At 39.9% G+C, this 23,429-nt stretch overlaps 1 protein-coding gene across 2 annotated transcripts; it reads right to left on the bottom strand.

The window, feature by feature from the left end:
• Nucleotides 1–329: 329 nt before the first annotated feature.
• Nucleotides 330–11,318, bottom strand: NR1D1 (nuclear receptor subfamily 1 group D member 1). 2 transcript variants are annotated; one of them, XM_072414824.1, is made up of 8 exons: nucleotides 10,705–11,318; nucleotides 4,797–5,084; nucleotides 4,115–4,203; nucleotides 3,448–3,592; nucleotides 2,780–3,201; nucleotides 2,119–2,304; nucleotides 1,356–1,566; nucleotides 330–898 (listed from the first exon to the last, which is right to left on the bottom strand). In XM_072414824.1, exons 1-8 carry the CDS (start codon nucleotides 10,733–10,735, stop codon nucleotides 699–701), a joined length of 1,572 nt encoding a protein of 523 aa, XP_072270925.1. In that variant the 5' UTR covers nucleotides 10,736–11,318; the 3' UTR covers nucleotides 330–698. The 2 variants fall into 2 exon arrangements, with proteins under 2 accessions (XP_072270925.1, XP_072270926.1); XM_072414825.1 differs by lacking the exon at nucleotides 10,705–11,318 and adding an exon at nucleotides 8,056–9,036.
• Nucleotides 11,319–23,429: the final 12,111 nt, after the last annotated feature.

Genomic DNA, 23,429 nt, shown 5'->3' with positions numbered 1-23,429 from the left:
AATAGGAATTTGCAGGAAGATATAAGGGTGGGCATGTCTTGGCACTATGAGGAAATACCACAGCTTTGTCAGAACACAAATTATTTTTTTAACCTGGTCACTATCCCTTATTGATCATTCCTTCGTGTTTTTTTCTTTTTTTCAGGCAACCTATATTCATAGGCCACGAAAAGTGTGATCTAAACATTAGATTGTGAATTTCTTTAGGAGACAGTAACTAAAGGGAACCTTGCTTTGAGTACTCCACTTTGTAGACCTCCAGAATTTTGTCAAATATACATTTGTATTTACATATATGGTTTACTGAATAAATAATGAAAAACAATAAATTATGGTTTCATAAAATATTTATATTTAGCACAACCTCTGATATACACACAAATATTTACACAATGGTTTGCACTGTATGACAGTAAAGTATGTACAGATGTATACGTATATAAATATACACAATAATCTGCAGGTGGATCTCCCACTTTTATACCATTTCCAGGCTCATTTAAGTCTCATATATATGCCCATTCACTGATAAATAAGTGTCACAAAAAGAGATCTTTGCACTTTGCAATTCTCATCTCTCCCGATATCTCAGCTTCTCGATCTAGGTTTCCGCAGGAAGTGACAGAGTCTGATGTCATCACTACATGACCATTCTTAGTTTAGTTCTGTACTTAGTCAGTCAATAAAACTTATTTCAATCAGTGTGCGTCCACACGGAATGACAGCAGTTTCTCTGAGTGCATGCTGTTTAGGGTTCGCAGGTCTGGCAGTCGAAGCAGAAGTTTGGTAAATCTGGAAGTGTCGTTTGGAGTGTTTTTCAGGATAAGGGATCGAAGGGCACGTATTAAAGTCTCTTGCAGTTGCTCTACCAATGAAGCATTTTCCATTCCAGAACGATCTGCAGCAAAAGAAGTGAAAAAAACATATTTAGCTTTTTTTTGTCATGTAGCATTAATAAAAATGATCAAAAAAGTCTGAATATGGTTTTCCTGTATGGGAGTGTTATGCTATACACAAGATTTTCTCTTTTTGCAACACTGGGACTGATCATGTGACTAAAGCAGGCAAGCTGCAAGCCACCTTCCTCAGGAAATAGTGAGTGGAATTCATGTGAGTGTTCCAATAGAAGTGGCAGCAGGTAGGATTCGGCAATGAGGTTTATTGAAATCCTTGCACATATGATTAGGTACTCCCACCCATGCATGAATTTTTCTTTATCAATATATTTACTCCAGGTAGATAAGACTATTTATCATATAAAATCCCATAAAATGATGTACCAAGCCCAATAAAACCTCTTCAAGCCAAGCTTATACAAGAGAAAAATATTACAATCATTCCAGGTTAATACTGACCTGCAGAAACCAGTACAAGAGCAGTGAAGATGCCCAACTCCTCTTGACTCAGATTGAGAGATGCCAGCTTTTCGCTGAAGTCAAACATCGAGCTGAGAAGCTCTCCCATGCCCATGGCTTGGAGCTCTGGTAGAGAATATGTTGCTCCACTCAAGAACCTCAGGGAACGCTCATGCACATCAAACAGAGTAGCAAATCGCACCATGAGGACCTATCATACCAAACAAGAACAGAGGAGCATGAGATGAGGTACACAGTAAGTCAGCAGAATATGTGGCAAGACGGGCCTATATTCAGAGGCTTAGCTATACTTATGCCAGGCTATAACATAGAAAATTATGTACCTATCATGTTACCCATGAACCAAAAAATATAACTATGTTTTATTTTTTAGTAATTGAAACATGAATGGGGCTTGGGTCTATAAGCTTTTATCTACTTATTTTAGTTTGCCTGAGGGTATCTGTACTACACTGGCACTATTGAAGCAATGTCAAACTCCTAGGTTTTCAGGTTCACAAGGCAGCTATTGGAACATTACAACAATTTGTGGTTTGCCTACTTATTTTTCAGGTGTTTTTATTTCACAATATAGGCTTGTGCTCAGTAATGAACTGCAAGAAATTCAGTTTACTGGATATGGGCAGTTATTTTTGCTGTAGCCTTGTATGACTCTATGTAATGAACAAGAAAGAAGCCTAATACTTCCATCTGGGAAAAACAATTGCTAAGCAATATAGATGCCCACAGTTAAATCACTTACCTCAAATGTACCAGCTTTCAGCAGGGTGACCTGGTCTTGTTGCGTTAAATTCTGGAATCCGGGAATGTGACGTGCAAATTCCACCACCTCTCGCACAGCTGGGGTGAAACTAAGTGAGAATTCTTCCCAAACATCCTGTACTGAGCGGAGGGGACCACCACGAGGCAGGGCATTCATTGGACAGGCCTAGAAAAGGGAATTAGAAACTCATTAGTATTGCACTGACCACCATGAACTAATCTGTAATATACATGCATTTTTGCCATATATCTGGGACTTCCAAAAATAATTTCCAATTGTAAATTTACAGTTCTAGGAAAGCAAAGTGGAACAAAATGTTTAAAAAGCTCTAGCACCCAATAATTCATTACAGCCACCAAGGATAACAGGGACTGGCACTAGGGTACATGCTCCTCAATGCTCTCAAACAACTAAACCCTTGGCACTAGAATAAAATTTCATTAGAACTGCTTACTGTGTGCCAGAGTAAGCAGTTCTAATGAAATTTTATTCTAGAAATGCCAAGGTTTTAGTATGATGGTACGAAACTTCATTGGAACTGCTTACTGTGTGATCTGATTAAAGGGGGATATTATTTAACCAAATCATTCTACAAAAAAAGCTTCTTTCAGTATGTAACCAATATACACCCCGCTCTTACCAGATGCATGCTGCGTCCACCTCTGGAATCTCCACTGTCTTGTGTCCAGCATGAAGGTAGTGGGTTGTTATGCTGCTGCTCCCAAGATGCCATCTTTCTGCTCATTTTTTCATGGGCGTAGACAAAAATCTGTCGATGAGCTTGGGTCACCTGTCCTATGACATCATCAACATGGTCTGGGCTGGGGGAGCGGGGTGGTGTCAGTTGTTGGGGGTAGTGGGTATAAACTTCTGGGATAGAAGTAGGTGAAGGACAAGAGGCTGGTGCAACATGGGGAGGAGAAGAAGGTCGAATCTGCTGGGGCTGAAGTGGGACAGGGCTCCTTCGTCCAAAATGCCCTCCAGTGATGTGGCTCATTGCACTGTGCATTTCAGCCAACATCCGTTGCTTCTCTCGCTTTGGGATACGACCAAACCGCACGGCTGGAGGTAGAGAAATAAAAACATGTATTAACCCTCTGATGAGAATGGCAATATTAGCTGTCTAAATCATAACAACCTTCATTAATCAAATAGTCCTAACACATCTATTTTTGTTGTCTTCAACAACCAGGCTCTTTGACCATTCAAACATGCAGTGGAAAGCTACAATAATAATGTTCTTTGTATAACACGGACAAGTTTTTTATTTTTAGACACTTTGTAAATGAACCCAGAACAGAAACTCACCATCTCTAGACATGCCCACTGAGAGACACTTGCGGAAGCGGCATTGCTGACAGCGATTCCTATTAATGCGCACAATAGAGCAGGTCTCATTCTTCAGACATTTCTTGTACTGAATATTTTGCTGAATGCTGCGTCTGAAAAATCCCTAAAAGAGAGAATGAACAAGGTGTTCAATGAATAATCAAATGATTTGTTTTACAACACCACTTAAAGAAAAACACTAATTTCTCACCACCTATGTTTTGTGTGTAACCATCCTTAACTACAAATTAGAAGGGTAAAAAAAAAAAAAAAAAAACACTAGGTTATTAATTACCTAATAACTAAATGCTGAAAGAATAAACTGTCTTTAAGCACAATTAGGTTACAGTTTTGTTATGTGACCTGCATAATAATTCCTAAGCAATTTTTTGGTGCTGTCTTTAGTATAGCAAATGTAAATGTGCCCTCAATTTACATGTATTCACTTTGTCTAAAGAGGACTTTGATGAGTTAGCAATGAAAGGTTACATATTATTACCCAGTCAAGTGCATAAACTCAGACTAAATCTGTTGTCTTGCTGCTTGTGAGCATACATAACAGCAAAAAAAAAAAAAAAAAAAAAAAAACCACACACAACTCAATTTTATAGCGATCATCATTGTTCATCTTTTGAGTCCAGCTCACCTTGCAGCCTTCGCAGGCATGTACACCATAGTGAAATCCAGAGGCTACATCACCACAGACTTTACACAGCAAGACCATCCCATTCAGTTCTGCAAAAGACAAAAATAGTCATAAGTATAAAACATCATTAGGTTAGGAGCCATAGATCATGTGGCACATGTCATGCTATTCTCAGGTTCGAATTGTTTGTTTAGGAGACACCACTGTATTCAGAATATCAAATATAAAATTCTTCTCTTGGAATGATTAAAGAGATTTGGTGTGCGTTGCCATACAGACATAGGCCAGCACATTTTAACTGGGCCTATATTTTGACATCATCTTGAAAATCTGATAAATAAAAGCTTAGGGGGGCAGAAATACTTTTGAGAGAATATTCTTCCTTTACTGCTGCTCACATAATGAAACAGAACTTGTCCATTTGACTTCTGCTGATAAGGATGTTTAGACTGACCAATTTTCCGGTTTAGCAGAGGTCATGTGATTATGTGCCTTTTGGTGGTGCATGGAGTGGCATTTGCTACAAATAGACAAGTATGCATGTGTGAATCAACTGATTCTGTACACATGCAGTTTTTGCTGAACTTCACCTTAGGTTCAATTTGCCCAGAATAAATAGTTCAAGTTTGTGACAGGTTTATTGACTTATATATTATTAAATATATATTTTTGGTTCACTTACTTGTAATGTTGCTGGAGGTTTTGCTTGGTGACACCCTGCTGCCGTCATCCATGGCAACATGAAGCCCCCCGGGAGAGGAAGCCAGGCTATAGGTTGATAGTGGAGAGGTCTCCCCTGCTGAGCTGGAGGAACTTGCACTGTAAGAGTTGGTTGGAGAAGGTGGCAGGTATGATGGATAGTGTGTGGTGCCAGCCTGAGGGCTCCCAGTTGAGCATTCACTGTATAGAGACACAGGGCTGGTCCGGCTGGGAGAGGAGCCACTGGAACCAACATAGCTTATGACGCCTCCTAGAAATACACAATAGATAGAAGAAGGTAAGTAAACAGACATAGCTACCCCATCACAGAATAAATTTGCCATTTTCACAATGAACATGCAATCTGTTTTTCAAAAGATTACAACTGGACTGCAAACAATTTTCACTAATTTTATCACAAAATCTTCTAGTTTCTTCAATTAATATATTGCATTCTTACATCTACTTCAGAGGTATAGCCTAAAATATGCAACATACAAACCCAATTTTGTCTTGGAATTACCAAGAATAGCATTTTATATTGGCATACATGTCTCCAAATAACACAGTGACTCTGAACTGTCAAATCTCTGCTAACAGCATACTTAATCAGAAGCATGAAAAGTGAAGAGATCCACACAATGCAACAGCAATAAGCCTGATCTTGTAACCCTGGGGAGTTCTGACATCTCATTGACTTGTTCACATTGGAATCTTTGTCATTAATTTTGCTACATTTATTTTAATGCAGACAAAATGAATAAATGAATAAAAATCTTGCACATGGCAATTTGCCCTGACTTGCATATTGCCATTGAAGTATTTAAATACACAATTTGTATAAAAGGAATGCCAAGGCAATGCACGTTAAAACATGTCAATAGTGTAGCGGAATTGAAAAATTTTTTAGTGTGGCATTTGTAGATGATGTTTTCAAATATGTCTTTGTAAAGAAAAGAGAAAGACATTTTCTGTAGATTTTACACAAACCCTGTAGAACACTGGTTAATGAAAGGTTAATGTCTCGCATAAGGTGGAGTCTGGGACTCTGCACTGCAGGCGCTGCTCAGAATTCTGGGTAATACATGCAGAAGGGAAAGGACAGCAAAGGAACTCCCTTCCACCCACAAGCCTGGAATTCAACCTGTTAATGGTTGACTGCTCCGGTGATAGGTTATATTTGTAAACAGGTTAAATTACATACATGTTGCCAATAAAACTGGTCAAGTATGAAGGACACTTGTTTACAATCACCTATATTAAACATGTGATTGATTCATACTGCAGACATACCTGGGGAAAATTGATCAAAGCAGAAGCCAAGGTATATATATATATATATATATATATATATATATATATATAAATAAAGGTTCATTGCGCAGCTATGTCCCCACAGGGTGGCACCGCCGCCACATTGATGATGACATTGCAGACATTATGGCATTCTACCTAGCATTTCCTCAGCGTAATCGTGTAAAATCTGCAGTGAGTAAAATGTAAGCATTTTAGCAGTATAAACCAGGTTTTGGCTGTCATTATTTTCCAGCCTGGGCATTATTTTCCAGCCATTGCTATGGGCAATGAAAACCTCATTCTGACCTCCCTTTAGATCCCCAGTGCTCAACTACACTATTTCTGCATATCATGTTCATTTATGGTGTGCCTGTTAGGGCTGTGTCACACATGCAACTATGCAGCAGAGACCTATGGCTGATACAAGCCTCTCTGCTAACCTTTATTTGGAATTGTATAACTAGATACAATGTTTCTCAATGCAGTTCCAAATCATTATTGGATCATAATCATTGGAAGCTGCACTGCATACCATTAATACCATTAGTAGCTAGCTCCAAATGCTACAAGAAGTCAACTAAACTGCAGATTTGCTTGCTTTGCAGCAACACAAATCTCTCACTGAATGTAATTCATTTTCACCTAGCAATAAAAGCAAAAAAGGAGAATTTACTTTCTACTTGTTCAAAACTGGTAAAAAAAATGTATTAAAAATTTTAATATGCTTGAACGGTCCACTCACATTGAAGGCATAGAGTGTGGTACTCCTCACCATCCACATGCCTTAGCAGATTTATTCATTTAGGGGTAAGCACTTACCCTTAGGGTAGCTAGGGTTGGGTAAACAGCCAGGACTAATGCACGTGGATGGCCACATAGTAACACACCACATGCTTTCAGCGTAGATAAAGGTTTAATGCAACTTATTTGGTGTAAATCCAGCCCGAGACTCCCGGAGATAACCACCACTGTCATGTGTTGTAGTATGTTGTGCAGTGTAATGCAACACATTCTACTTTTAGAAAGCAGACACCAATGCAACCTGGTGTGAATTGCACTGTAAATCTGCAACACATTAAAACCATTCATGTTCCTGCAGGTTTTAAAGCCACAAAGCCGTGACTTTATCCCATGGCTTGCTGCATTATTGAAATATTAGTAAAATGCTGTTGCCTAATTAAAATGCATTGATGGCTGACTTAATCTTTAACATTAATGCAGATGGTGCAGTAAATTTAGAAAATTGAAGAGAAGCAATAGGCATCTATTTACAAAATTACCAGGGAGAGCATTGCAATTTCCTGTATGATTCTCCATACCAGCACACTGCATTATCTATTAATACAGTTCCCAAAATTACTTTCCTATTGCAGCAGCCTGGTGTCCCAAACGCCTATCTATACTGTAGTTCTGCTTTCTATCATATATTAGCAGGTGGTAAATACAGATATGAAGAGTACTGGTTTCTTTTCATGTGAACAACAAATATCTTTCATGCATATTTGAAAAAAATAGGGAAAAAAATATCTATCACTTAAGGTTGACGTGTTTAGCCAAACTGCGCCTCAGCTCTGTTCCAGCCAGTTATTAAGTGATCATTAAGTTATATCATTAAGTTATTCATTGAAAATACCTGATTATTTTTCTGCTTGTGTTCATAAAATAAATTGAAACTGTCTATTCAGGTCATTACCATATCCAATTTAAAATACCCAAGATGATGCATGTCAGTGTGGCTCAAATCAGAAACCAAGTATGCTTATCTAACATATTGTTTTTTTTTTAATTTTTCCTTTTTTTTTTTGCTGGAAAAGGAGACAGTTGTTATAATATAAATGGCAATATAAAAAAAAGATGGGAGTTATAGCAGAGCTTTTGTATTGAAAACAAACATTGATGTTTTTGGCCCCTTGTCAAAGACCTCAAAAGAAGCAAATATACCCAACTTGTTTTATCTTGTGGTGATCATCTGATATGATAGTTACTTTCAAAATGACTATGTACACTCCTTATATTTTATAAAAGGCTCTTTGTAATCAGAAATAAACTGCCAATATGAAATAATTAAAGAACTCCCTCTAGCAGATTTTCATTAACGAAATATAGGCCAATCTGAAAAGCCCTGCCAAAGTTTTTAGGCTGTCACAACTGGCTGGAGGTTGGGAAAATGTACCCTAGAGAAAAAAAAAAAATATCTAAAGAAGGAATTCAGCCATTCTCTAGTCCAAGCACTGTGTAAAATCCACTTCTAGGGTTTCCCAACCTATGATTAGGACAGTTGTACAGAGTCAACAAGCGACAATAAAAAGCGGACAAGACTTTAACCCTTCAGTATTGAATCCAAATCTTAAAAAAAAAAAAAGTCGCCAGTTATACTTTTTTTTTTAAGCAGACTTCCTCAATAGGTCAATGTAAGCAGCAATAAAACCTGAAGTAAACTCAGTCGCAGCAATCAGATTTATTTTTAGGAAATGACACTAGCTATCCCTCACATAACTCTGATTGTTTGCTGTGGGTTAACATACTTTGAACTTATGACTCATGGCCTGATTTATAAAAGCATTCATATTCCTAGGTGCAATAACACATCAGAATATGTCTGACTTTGGCAGAGAAAGTTCAGTTTCTATGGGATAGTACGCTCGAAAACTCAAAATTTAAAAAAAAATTGGGTATAGAAGTCTCTGGTTTATAGATCTTGTCTAGTAACCGGTTTATCGATCTTATCCAGTAACCGCTTTATCGATCTTGTCCAGTAACCGCTTTATCGATCGTGTCCAGTAACCGCTTTATCGATCGTGTCCAGTAACCGCTTTATCGATCGTGTCCAGTAACCGCTTTATCGATCGTGTCCAGTAACCGGTTTACCGATTGTATCTAGTAACAGTTCTTCTAGTTCCCCAGTTTAGACCATGCTGGACCCCCTTCTCCTGCCACCTGTCCCTTCCTCGTCCCCCCTCCTCATTCTGGCTCTCTCCGTCACTTACCCATATCCCTTTTCCCTAGCTCCTCTATCCCTGTCTTATATAAAGCCTGTCCAGCCATATGTAATGAACACTAACTGTCTGACCTCAGGTTACTCATCTCCTCCTGCCTCACGCATACACTCCACGTGTTCCCACTGCACATGGACTGCTGAGCCACACACCCATCCCTGCCTGGGGCCAATCCTGGAATGCTGATCACACAACTCCACCCTGTGTGTACTTAACGTGTTCGGTGCTGGCACTTATTCCATACTGGACATGTGAAACACTGAGCCCTTCTGTCACATACCAAACTGCTGACAGCACAACTCTCTGTGTTACCCATAGCAATCACTTAAGCTGTATGGTCAGTGCACAAACCAGTATGAAGCCACTTCCAAAATTTTGCTTATACTTTTTTTTTCAACTTTGGTAAAGTGGCTTCTCATGCTGTGGTCCTGCCTTCATTGAAGAACTACAAACCCAAGCCACACACATTGTCACTAAAGTTTGAACCCAATCTAAACAAGGTATCAGAATGGACTAATGGAATACAGTGTTTCTAAACTCCAGGCCACAATCATCCCCCCAAAAAAATTCTTGTTTGCATTAATCTGGCATTGCCCCAGCTAAAGACAGTGATAAAACTGCCTGTGCAAAATGGAGGGCATTGAGATAACCTGAAATTCGAAATCATTCATAAAAAATTCACCATCCCAAATTATTATTCACCATGACTACTTCCATCAGAGCTTCCTCCCTGGCCCCCAAATGAGATCTGTAATGGTTATATATATAGCCAGTTTATGAATGGGGTTTAGATCAGATCACAAACATTACAGCTCCATAAAAGCATTTATTAGGGATCAAGCAAGATGTGTAGATTTATCTTTACACTGTCACACATCTTTATACACATTGAAATGTTTCTGTATTAAATCACTTCTAATCTAAAACTTGTTAACTCTCCATGAAACAGACCCATATGAAGGCGTGTCCTGGGAAGCTGTTATGTCATAGAAGGAGTGGATGAACGTGACCATAACTATCCAATGAGATCAAAGAATGGAGAAGCAGGAATGAAAACACTGTGCACATGGCTAGGGCGGGAGAACACGTGAAGCCTCTGGGAGGATCTGGCTCACACACAGCCTGGGTGACCTACTTTCCCTAATTCCATGTGACTGCAAGCTCTGCAGGCCAGGATCCCCTCCTATTGAAACATTAACTTCTACATATTGACGTAAACACCATACTAGATTTCTAGCAAACCTAAACTTTGATATATCTGCCATCATTAATACCTTTAAATATAAGCACATATTAGTATTATTTTTTATAGACACACAAATGTGCTAATCTAAAAGACAAAATAAACAATAATAACAAATGAATTAGAATCACAACCAATCTTTCAACATTCTAAAAGTAGAGTAGAAACAAATCTGTATTAAAGGCAGATTAGACAAATATTTATATATACATGGAAACTATTTCCTATAGAATACTTTTTCAAGTATAATTGACTACACATGTAATATTTAATATAGACCTGAAATACAAGATTTATTTCTTGCCAAGCATCACACAGCCAGTGAATGAATATTAATGAATACAGCACTGACATACCTGTGTTATTTCTGCAGTCCATAGTTGTCATGGCTGAAATCCCCAGATCATTCACAGGAACACTTGTAATATTGCAATCCCGATGTCCTTTATATACCTCCTGGGTGTAGAGATCCACTATAATAATTCCTTTTACATGGACAATTTGTAGACAAAAATGCCAGCTGCTGCTGCATTGGTAAAGGAAACAAAAATCCCTTCGACCCTGTAGCTTCCTGAGTAATGAATTATTGGAAGCTGTGTCCTTAGCAGAGGTGAGACGGATCTGATGCCCTCTGCAAAATATTTTGAAATAGGAAACAAAATAATAGTAGAGGCAATCTGCAACAGATCACACCCTCAATGACATCTGCAAGTTAATTGAAGAAAATAAAAAGGTCCACAGACAGTACAAAAATCATATACAGCTAAAAAAGCCAATGCCAATATGACGGCACAGAAAAAACCCGATCAGTAATGAGTGCAGTATGTAAGATGAGAATGCAGCTCGCTCTGCGGTGTCTCCTGTCAAAACAGCTACTGCTGCAGCTACCCTGCCTTTTGCCTAGGAAGAGAGCTGAATACACGTCCTGACTCTCCACCCTCCTTGCTCTGCAATGCTCTCCCTCACACCTCCTGCTTGCTTTAGCCAGTTTGACACTAACACTGCAGCAATGCGCCTGCGCACAAGCTGCCGTCCTCCCCGGGCCCGGCACGCGGCATTGAAGCAAGGACCACGTGACCCCAGGGAGAGCCTCGTGCCCCAGTGACACACTTTCTTCAGCAGCCTCGCACTGCGCATGATCCGCTGGCTCTGCGGCCAGGGGAGTCGGCTAGACTTTTTTTTACGCTCGGATCTGTTGAAGGATTCGCACGTGATGTGTTGTCACACACAAGATTCAGCTTTTCATATGGTTACACATAAGGCATTATTTTAAAGTAATGGTAGTCCTGGGCTAGCAGGATTTAAGGAAACAAAACCAAACCTCTGAATTAAAAAGTATCATTAGAAAATAAATCTATATATAACCTTCCTTTATTCTATTTTTGGTGCAACGCTTTTTTTTATCTGCAGCAATAACACAGAAGAAAAAGACTTTCCTTATTTAAAGTGAAATATAGCTAAAATGCAACCAGGCAGCTCTTTATTACAGAAGGGATAGGTGATGTCCCTCTGATCACCATTTTTTTAATATTTTCACCTGTCCGTATGCTGCCAGGTTTATTCATCTTGGCCATCTTCATCTGCCGAACCAGGATGACATAACGGCCGCACGTTCACGTAGGAGTTCATTTAGTCCCGGCAGGCCGCTTTTTTAAGAAGATCAGCCAGGTAAGGGTTTTATTGCAGAAGGGATATGCCTGTCCTTTTTGGCAATATAGACCTGCCTGCTCACAAATGTCTCAAGCTGGACTTTAATTCCGCTTCAAAGTTTATTTATTTAGTTTACATCTTATTATTACATTTGCACAATCCTATCGCATCACACCCAGCTGCCCAGGCTCTTTGATATTAATATTATTTTTCAGGAGTTATATAGCGCCAATATATTACACAGCGCTGTACAAAGTCTATAGTCATGTCACTAGCTGTCACTCAAAGGGGCTCACAATCTAATGTCCCTACCATAGTCATATGTCACTAAGGTCAACTGCATGTTTTTGGATTGTGGCGTACCCAGAGGAAACCCACACAAACATGGGGAGACCTGCAAACTCCATGCAGATAATGTCCTACCTGAGATTCGAATCTGGGACCCAGCGCTGCAAAGGCCAGAGTGCTAACCTTTAAGCCACCATGCTGTTTGTTGCTTTTTTTATTATACTTACCAGGGACGATTTCAGCCAGTTGACCTAAACCATGGAGAACATACAAAGTGTGCTGACCAGGTCCCAGATCTGCAAAGCAAAGTCCTAACCACTTGAGCCACAGTGCCATTACTAACTTTTCCTCTTTCTGTTCTCTCTGGTCAGTGATGGAAATTCCGGGTTTAGTAAGAAAGGCTATAGAGGGAAGGGGGATTTTGAGCAGAGTTAGAAGACTCACTACTGTTCAAGACGCAGAACATCTTCTCTGATTAGGTTGGCTGTACTGTAAAAGTTCTGCATATAAAGTAGAGCTTGTGATGCTTCTAAATAGCCATATGATGAAAAGGCAGACAATAAAAAGTGTGAGGTCTCTCTGTAGCAACTGCAATCCTTATCACAGTGAATTAAAGAGATGAATAAGGTTGGGGGTACAAGGCTTTTACCATGCCTATATCATGCCATCATATGGTCTGCTGCCTTGGTGTCATCGTTTACAATTGCCTAGGGCAGCATGATGTCAACAACCTTTTAGAAGATAGGTGCAGTTAGAATGCAAGCCAAGTACAGTATGTACACTTGACACTCCTCTGCAAACTTTCATACTCATTTGTCACTAAATAGTTTGCACAGATACGCATAGCAGCGGGGAGGTGGTGTCCTTTAAGTTGAAATGATGAATAATACAGGTTTTATGTTATCTAATAAATTGACTTTAGGTCAGCCACTCCCAAAGGACTATGTTACTAGAAGAAAGCATCCTGCAAAAGAACAATATTTCTAATACCATTCTCTCTATTTTTGTCTGTTATCTTTAGTATATTGCAATACATCACCTGCTGAGAGCATTCTCCACTTTGGAGATGCCTTTGCCTACTGTGGTTCTACCTGAGTGTGATCTTGGGACAACTATAAGCATTGGTCTCTTGTACACTATGCATTAATTTTTTTGTGCAATGGAGTCGCTTGAAACACATAACAGTTTGAACTAAGACTGAGCCAAGAGATAGGCAATAGCGGTGTCCTCTTTGGGTGCACATGCAGGAGAAACTTTGTCTCAGCACTGAACTATGATAATGTGCTTGCTGGAATGGTGTACCCCAGATCAACCAGCTTGCTGTGTCTTTGGCATTTGCAGGTACCTTGTGAGTGAGGTAATTTCTGAGGTAGTGATTGGCTGCTTAAACAGAGATTATGAAGTTACATTTTTTTAGATAGGCCAGCCCCACTTTAGGAAGCCCATTGGTCCGCAATGCAAGTTGTGCATCACGGGCTGAGTTTGAATTTGAAAAATTAACCAAAAGGATTGCAAAGGCAATGGGGGAAAAAAACACCAAAATCAGTGAGAACTTTGTAGCTCTATACTCCCTTTAATGACTTGAAAACCCTAAAGGTTGGCCAAGTAGTCAACAAATGACCCATGATTTTCTCGAACCACCTTCACTGCAATAAAGTGCAGGTAGGGCAACAAGTAAAAAACAGGTGGACTGGGACAGGGCAAGTGTTACCCAGAAGACTTGATAAAGCTATGAGTCTATCTATCTGTAAATGAGACCAGAATATAATGGGAAAGAGGAAGCTTTTAAAGAGCACTGGGGAGTGTTTTAGATAAGATAAATGCCAAATCGCGAGAAAGAAAAAGGAGACACCATGAATGGCCAAAAATGAAGATGAGGTTAGAGTTCTCCAAATGACAAAAATATTAGGCATAAAGCCTAACCATAAACCCATCACAAACAAGATGATTAGTTACCCTATGTGTTAGTTTCACCAATGACCTAAAGACCCAACAGACAAATCCCTGTCACTTTAGAAACTCTTACTTTTGTGCTGGTCCTACATAGACTTCTCCTCAAAATCAATTCTGTCTACGCCCTGAGTGATGCAGATCAAATTACTGGAGATACGTCAGTGTCTGCAATTCGTGAACATTTTACAATATTGACACAGTTTTATTATACTTATGCAAATCTGTTCCACTGAATAGTGTATTCCCAAGTATGGAGGAGTCAGGCAAGGTTCATCTAGCCTGGCAAATGACTTGTTCAGTTTCTGTTATTAAAAGAATAATTATAGCAGGCTGGGTATGTGCTAAAAGACCAAGCAGCACAAATAGATTCAATACTGTCTGCATGAAGATTTATCCAGAAAACAAAATATTTGATAAGGAACACAGTGTGCCTAATTTCATAATGTTCTCCAAGACATGAGAATATTGACAATAATGGTAGATCCTGGGTGAACCAGCAAACCTGGAATGGATTTCTTAAAATAATTTGTTATTATTTGGCAAATGTTTTCAATCCTTGACCAACTCCATTCCAATTTAGCTGGAGCACCCATGTTCACCCATGATAGTCTAAGTTTCCAGTTTTGAAGAACTTTAATAAATCAGGCCCACTGTGTATATTATTATATACACAGTGGGCATATATATCTAAAGTTCCCAGGAATCCAAAACTTCACAGCTGTCCTGAGCAGATGGTGAAGATAGGATAATCATTCTAATATGTTCTAGTGGTAATTATCAAAGAGGGAATTACTCTTTATTCTGGAGAGATTTCCGCTTCCTGTTGTGTCTCTATACAACCTGATGAATCTCATGGCCTCATTTGCAATATGTAGCAATGTGTACACACTGATATGTTGAATGACTTTCACAGAAATGTGTATACCACTGCAGATCTGACCTACTATTTTGCAGTGTAGCCCACTTTATATAAAGTTAGAATAATTAAAGTAGGTTTATGATTGGTAATCATGGTTTGCTTCCTATTTTATATTGTTCTTTGCTTAATAAATAAAGACCTATGTGGCCACAAACCATACCGCAGCCATGATTACCTGTTGTCATAATATTATGTGAAAGTAGACACTTGCTGCAGTGTTTGACTGTGTTCCAGCCAAATCCCACAAATGTTCTATGTTAGCCCCCCTCCGCTGGCTTGGGACAGCGGTCAAAACGGGGTCAATGCACAAAATGTAAAAACAATTGCTGAGCCCTCAAATTCAAACCCAAATACCAAACATTGTGTTCCAGCACTGGCCAACCCAGCTGGCCTTTAACTAATACAAGAGATGCAGAATGGTGCAAATTAGGGTCAACAATATGCTGTATGCTTCCTTATATCAAGTATTAATGAATAATGACATAGTAAACTAGCATTTATCTGACACAGTTTTATTTTACCTCTTGTTTCTGCTCTCCAAAATGGAAGCTCGAGTGAAAATCACTGTTGGCACCAGCCAGAAGCTAGTAATATACAATAAACTTTATGAATGAACTTACAGAATACAGAATACTGCATACATTTATATTAAAACATGCATGCTGTAATTTCAGCAGAAGTGTAAGATAAAATAATTAGTGTACTAAAAGCAAAACATCGATTGTTTAAATGAACAAATTAGCTAAATGAGAAGATTGGGAATGATTGGGGTATGATTTATGATTTTATGAATTAAAGTCAATATTTTGTCAATCATGTGGGATCTCTGGTCCCCTGATTCCTTAGAACGTTTTATATATTCAGTGAAGAAGAATCATAGTATTTTTCCCCCTTTCTTCATATTACAAACTGACAGTGTTTCTAAAGCGACTCTGTGCAGCTGTCCTCATTTATATGTCAGGCAGGCAGTGTCTGGGAACATTTACTGCATGCATTTCTGCCAGTGTGTACTCTTGCTTGCCCATTTATCAGGCTGTGTTTGTGGAAGAGAAAGATAGAAAGAGAGAGAGATCTTTGACACAGAATGCAGGATAGAAAACAACACACCTGCTCTCATTGTACCTATTCATCATGCCCTCCATCATGTTTCATGCTTAGTGGATGATATTACACATATCGTATTTAGAAAATTAATATTATCTTTTCGTATATCTTATTGCATTGTCTGAGATTGACCAATGACAGCTATAGTCTGACTGGCTGTAAAAAGCACAGACATTCCATTTATTTCCAGTTCTAATTATTCAGCATCACTTGGTATACCAGAATGTTCTAGCTAAAAGCTGGAATTATTTTCCCACAGCTACTAATGAGATTCAAGATTAATGGGATGCTTGAATCTAACTGATAGCTAAGGGATTAACTCTAGTTCTAAAGCTGCATACACACATGCAATATTAGTCGTTGGAAAGGATCTTTCACGATGCACGATGCCTGAACAAGTGCTGTACATACAGCACCATTCTGCTCTATGCAGAGGGGAGAGGGAGAGCAACGGAGCAGCACCCTGCTGCGCGCTCTCACCCTTCCCTTGCAATAGGATCGTCCATCATTCGTCGCCCATCGTCCGTGGATCGGCCAGAACGGTTGATCTGACGCTGTACACATGCCAGATTCTTGCCTGATATCGGCCCTGAGTCGATTATCGGGCGAGAACCGTTGGACGTGTGTATGTAGCTTAAGAATGGGCCTGATTTAATAAAGCTCTCCAAGGCTTAGGAGGATAAACTTTCTTCAGTGAAACTGGGTGATCCAGCAAACCTGGAAAGGATCAGGATTAAAACATTTGCTGCATAATAGAGAATTATTTTGAAAAAATCTTTTCCAGCTTCACTGATGAAAGTGTATCCTCTTCAGCCTTGGTGAGCTTTAATCAATCATGCCCAATGAACTCAGGCCTGAATGAAGAATCATGACTTTGAGATCTGTCATATTTTACAGATATATGCATCTTTATTTATTCACAGATCAGCCACTCTATCCTATAAAATTTGCCCCTTTGATTCACCATTGTGATTAGGATGGCCTGACAACAAACCTGTGCCAAACCCTTTATTTTATAAATTTAAAGATGTATGTACTTGGTACTTACCTTTCCTCACCCCTGATAGAGGGCAGTCAGGTAAACCAGGAACTGTGCAATATCCTCTGGCCTCTGGATGTGTGGCATTAATTCTACTTTGCACTGCTTCTCGATTTCACTATCCTTGATCAGAATGCATCCAAGGAAATGTTAAGCTTTTTAAGATGGCAACCAGTAGTTAGTTGGTGCGCACGGGAGCAATTTCAGTAAACCCTAAAGGCTGAAGTGACTGGAAAACCAGGCTGTTTAACTTCATATGTGCATTTTGAGATGGTAGCTAAAGGTTACAGTTACTGTGCATGAGAGTTAGGAGGGTGGTGGCAACAGCAGTTCTTGGGTGGCCTTTGGTGGTTTGCACATTGCTAGCCATTTGCCAACTGCAGTGAGTTAATGAACCAGCGTTTAAACATTTTACTGCAGCAACAGTAGGAAGTCCTCAGCCCAGCACTGTACCCACGTATTCCCTATAAGCAACTGCAGAAGAGTATTTTGCCCATTTAGGACAAATTACCAATTGTTTTCATGCCCTGCACTCTAAAACCCCAGTACTTTTGAGTATTAGGGAACATGTGACTTATTTCATAGGTAAACACTGGCCAGTAAGTGTTGTCACAGGGAAGTCTATAGCATTTCGGTTTAAAGCACATGATGTTGTACACTGCTGTGTCATTCATTAAGGCAGCATCTTCAAAATGATTGGCAACCTAATATTCCAAAAAAAGGCATTTTTATCGCAGCAATGCAAATCATAAACTATGGTATGCTGGAATGCAGGTAAGTTGTCTTAAAGCTAAAGCTTTCAAATGTCCCCAATTTCCTCTTCTCTAATAAGGAGAAATTTAGTGTGTTGCAGTGCCATTTAAAATGAACGGCAAGGCTATGAACCTTATGTGCATTACCATATGCATAAATCTAAATGGACCCTTCACTAAGCCAAGATATTTCTCAAAGCTCTAAAAGACATTTGATCAAAATATAAAATCTAATGCTAATTTATTAAAAACAATGGCATTCTTGATCAATATGTGACAGATATATCAGTCAAACAATAAATCGGGAATGCCATTGATATGCAGCAGGGAGCGCTCCCTAACAACCTGCCATCCAATGGGAGCGTTCGCTGCATTGTAAACTCACACAGCTATGCCAGTTGTCAGTGTGAAGTTTGGGGAGTGCTCCCTAAGGCCATGTTCAGTCTAGCAGTAACACAGCTTAACTAGTGGTAAATACTAGGCTTTTTAGGAATTTGCAAAACTAGTACAATTTTTATTTTTTGAAAGCTCATAAAAAAGGTACCCACCCTCAGATAAGTTCACTCAATCTTTATATATTTAAATAACTCCCATCAATTGTGGATGCGCTAGGATGCGTTTAGGTTTAGAGGGCCCAGAATGAGACATGACTTGATGTTGGCTCTGGGGCTTACCATCATATCAATAGATATGTAGACCTAACAAATCTCTTCTATATAGTGTTTGGTTTATCCAATGGCTTCATGCAAACTTTGAACCCAGGGTGTTTTTATCTCATGCAGCATGTAGCAACTGATAAAATGTAAGTAATGTCTAAAAAAATAATAAAAAAACAGACCCATTTGTTCTTTAAAAAAAAAAAAAAAAAATAGTGTAAACATGCCGTAACAAACAATGGCAACACTCCCTGCTCTGTTTGTTTTATTTATTTATTAATAACGATTCAATGTTTTTTTTTTTTATCAAATCTAATGTCTTACCTCATAAAAGTATCTGAATATGCTGATTATCAGCTCTCCTGGTTAATGGGTGCTTGGTGGTGACCAGGTAAATGATTGTTACTAAAAAGATATTGGTCGTTTACTTGGTTGTGTCAAATGTATGGCCAGCTTTAGTGCAATTAAATTTAAACAGACCAAAAAGATGGACAAACGAGTGTCAGTTGGGAGTCGTGGTATTGCACAGATTTGTTTAAAGCATCACGTCACTAACTAGTGCCTATCCAAAAACAAGGGCATGCAATGCAGGGACGGACAAGGGGAGATGCAAGGTGTTCTACTGCACAGGGCCCCAGACCCTCCCTAGCCTACAGGGGCCCCCAAATCGGTTTTGCAAAAGTGCCCACTGTTGGCTATGTCCACCACGGGATATAGTACACGTGCTTAGCATACAAACAGCCCATAGATCAGGTAATTCTTTGCAGACTTATTTTGGAACAGGACGGGTTAAACACTGAGTAGAAAAGCTTTGCTGTGTGCTGTGCTATTTGACTGCAGTGTGGCTCAGCCAGGATTAGCAGTCAGTCACGCGTCCATTGTGACCAGCAGGCGGCGGGTATATTTGGCCATGTAACACATTCACTGACAGAAATGCACGTGTCTTCTGCAGTGCTTAACGCCTTAGGCACAACCCTCACATGTACACATGGAAACACACATGTGCAGACAGGAAAATCATGATACAAACAAAGGCTTGAACGCAGACTTGTAACAGTTTCTCTCAAGGCGTGCATGTTTTTGGGACATAAAGAGCAATATAGGGCCAGGCTCATAAAGAAAGCATAGAAGCCACCAGCGGACAACAAACACGCCTGTCACGCATCGGTACTGCCCCTGCCATGTGCATGCAAGCTGGCATATTATCTGTGCCACAAAATGAGACCAGGCCTGTTTATCTCTAGGTAACCGGAGAAGGCATGATGCCAGCATGGGAAGTGGTGATTACAAGCAGCTACTAAATGGGGCTCTGCACTGATACACGTGAGCATGGGCATTTTTAGGCTACTAAATTATACCCAGAAAACATGAAATCTGGTTACACATGATTGCATCAAATCCTTCCTGTACTAACTGGAAAGCAATCTTTGTTACAAAATGAATGGAAATTCTATTGGCTGGGGTTTATTAACATTAAAAGTAATGTTAAAGTTAACTATACACTGGTTGATCAGTGCATGACCAGTGTAAGCAATCCATATCTCCCTAATTTTGATTGCTTACCTCGTTACCACTGTGCAGCCAGCAGCGTTCTGTAACAACCACCAGTCAACACAACAATTGCCCATCATTTACACTGACAACATTCTATGCTTTTATATTGATAATATAAAGTATTTTCAGTATTTGCAGAAAAGGTCAGCAACAACAAACCTCATATAGTATTCAGAAGGGCCCATTCAAACTATTGTGTTCAGGGCTGGATTTAGACATTCCAGCTTCCTACACCCATTGCCATTCTGCCAACTGAAGAGGGTAAAGGCCCTAGGCAGTTAACCCTTTTTGCTACCCCACCCCAACTCTAGAATTGGAGATAAAATGTACGCTTTAACACGGGAAAACCATTTTCTCTGGAACCCAATGCAGTATGTTGCAATTACCCTGATGCACCCAGGAAGCACAGCACGACACCCTTACAGTTTAGCACTCTGAAACACAAATGTGAATCATTTGTGGTGGGGTAGCGTCTGTTAAAAATTAATGGACCACCTTAACACAAAATCAAGGGCAGACAAAAGGAGGTGCAAAGTGTGTCACTGCATTAGCGTCCTGGTCTCTCCTATGCTAACAGGGGCTGTTTTTGCAAAGGGGACCTACTGTTAGCTATATCGCCACTGGTAACAAATGGTATTGTGCATATAATATAACATTGCATGTCAGGGGTTCTTAAATGATTTACAAGGTAACCATGCAGCTATAGAAATCACACTACTGTGTTTGCCGTAAAGGGTTTGTGGGTAGACACTAAACTCTGCAGTATGTGTTTTCTCATCAGTAAATGGCAACTGCTAGCACCACTGATGATAAGGATCCCAGGATCACATGCATATATGCACATTACTACATATTATGTTTGTGATTCCTGAACTTATCATAGCTGATCATACATACATGTTCAATGTGCACCATGTGGTCTTAGCTTGCTATGCAAGTCAAACATCTAAATAATGCTGTCTTTGTGCCTTCTGTTCACCACAAAAGTCAAATGACAAATTATCTTTATGCTGGTCATAAAGATAATGGCATTCTGTTGAGCACACATGTTCTGACCTTCCGAGAGCTAAGTACACACGTGCAATAATTGTTGTTGGAAAGGATCTTTAACAATCCTTTCCAATAACAAACAACTGCATGATGCATGAACGAGTACTGTACATACAGCACTGTTCTGTTCTATGGAGAGGGGAGGGGAGAACTAGGGAGCAGCACCCTGCTGCGCTCTCTCCCCTTCACTTGCATTACCATCGTTCGTCGTCTATCGTGCCTGGATCCGCCAGGACGGTTGTTTGGACGATGAATGACGAACACGGTACACAGGCAATATTCTCTTCCGATATTGGCCCTGAGACCATATCGGACGAGAACCATTGCAGGTGTGAACGTAGCCCAAGGCTTGTCACCTGTCTGCCTCTTTCATAAACAAGAACAATTAGCTCCCACGAGAGAACTTTCTGCTTTTCAGGAGAAATTACAGTGATCAGAAAATGGTGCTTTACCTGTCCATTCAGTCTCTCTCAATGTGAGCAAAAATAGCAATAGGCAATTGTGCAGGGCTGGTTTATTAGGGGGGGGTTAACTAGGCAACTGTGCAGGGCTGATTTTATGGGGGGAACTAGGCAATTGTTCAGGGCCCCAACCATTTTAATGACACCAGTAAAAAGAATAGGGGTGCAGAATGCTGACCATTTGGGGCCCGCCCTTCATATATTTCTCAAGGCCTCATGTTGTGCAAAACCGTCCTCGTGAATGCCTAGTCTGTCTTTAGAAATACTTAAATATAGTAAATCATGATCCGCCTGGTTTCTCAAATTGTTCTACCACTTACATAATACGACACACGTGTTTAAATGGGTCATAATAAAAGCCAAGGATAACAATAGGTTAAAATATACTCTGGGAAAAATTCCATGTATTATTTAACAGCAGTGTTTTGATTCACAGACACATGTGAGTCAAAGAAAAAAAAAAATTTCCCTGCACAAGAGAAAAGGGAGCAGACAAGGAGGAGTCACATGGCTGCTGCATGTGACACAGTGAGACACTGCCCCATCACACAGCACAGCCTGCTGCAGAGACATGTGCAGGGGGAGGTGTCACGAGGAGGGGACAGTGACTGCTCAAAGTCACTTTGCAGGAAGCTGCTTGTCACGTTGGGAGGGCTATCATGTCTTAGCATTCATATAAACATAGCACGAGCGTGTGCGTCTTTGTGTTAAGACAAATACATATTTTATATTGTGACACGCGTGAGGATCAATTCACGAAGCTAAACACAAGGATAATAATCTTTTTTTTTTTTAAATGTGACAGTGATTTTCAGATAAGTATGATTTCTTTTGAAAATTACAGTCACGTGGCTGAAAATAAAGATAACGTATCCTTGTGTTAGCTTAGTGATTTGCTTCATAGATAAAAAAAAAAGAAATGAAGTTATAATTTCACTAACTGCAGAGCAATCACATTCAGATCACATTCCCATAGGTGTCAGGGCCTGCAATAACCCCAGGTTCATCAATAACCCCCAGCAAGTGTCAGGTTCATCAATAACCCCAGCAGTAAAGCTACGTACACACGTCCAATGGTTCTTGCCCGATAATCGACTCAGGGCCGATTTCAAACGAGAATCTGGCGTGTGTACAGCATTCATCGTCCGAACAACCGTCCTGGCCGATCCACGGACGACTAGCGTTCCCAATGCAAGGTAAGGGGGAGAGCGCGAAGCAGGGTGCCACTCCGTCAATCTCCCCCCTCCCCTCTGCATAGAGCAGAACAGCGCTGTATGTACAGCACTTTGGTAATGCATCGTGCAGCGGTTGGTCGGTCGGTCGGTCATTGGAAAGGATCGTGAAAGATCTATAATTGTACGTGTGTATGTGGCTTAACACTTCGTTCAATTCGTTGTCAATGCAAGCAATTATAAACCCTATCAAGCATCAGAGCTAACCTCGATAACCACCAGCAAGTGTCAGGGTCAATGCCACTGCCTGCAAGACCCTAGGCTGGAAAATCCAAGCAACTAGGAGAACATTACATTTATTTCCATCTAGATGCATAAAAACACGATAGGTTAGTTCCCAGGCCGACACTTCGTTGCAGTGTCATTCTAAAGTGAGGTTTACAAAAACATTCTCTATTTTAAATCCGTGTTGGCACACACACA

The sequence above is a fragment of the Pyxicephalus adspersus genome, chromosome 6, assembly GCF_032062135.1.
Source record: "Pyxicephalus adspersus chromosome 6, UCB_Pads_2.0, whole genome shotgun sequence".
Lineage (NCBI taxonomy): Eukaryota > Metazoa > Chordata > Amphibia > Anura > Pyxicephalidae > Pyxicephalus > Pyxicephalus adspersus.
The sequence above is the reverse complement of the archived record's forward strand: the minus strand, read 5'-3'. Positions and strand labels throughout refer to the sequence as shown.

Excerpts from the sequence above, each read along its gene's own strand:
- NR1D1 (XM_072414824.1), bottom strand. The coding sequence starts at position 10,735 with ATGACAACTATGGACTGCAGAAATAACACAG. Across the intron at positions 5,085-10,704 it reads GGACTGCAGAAATAACACAG|GAGGCGTCATAAGCTATGTT; the intron begins GTATGTCAGTGC and ends GTGTATTTCTAG. Across the intron at positions 899-1,355 it reads TCTTGTACTGGTTTCTGCAG|ATCGTTCTGGAATGGAAAAT; the intron begins GTCAGTATTAAC and ends CTTTTGCTGCAG.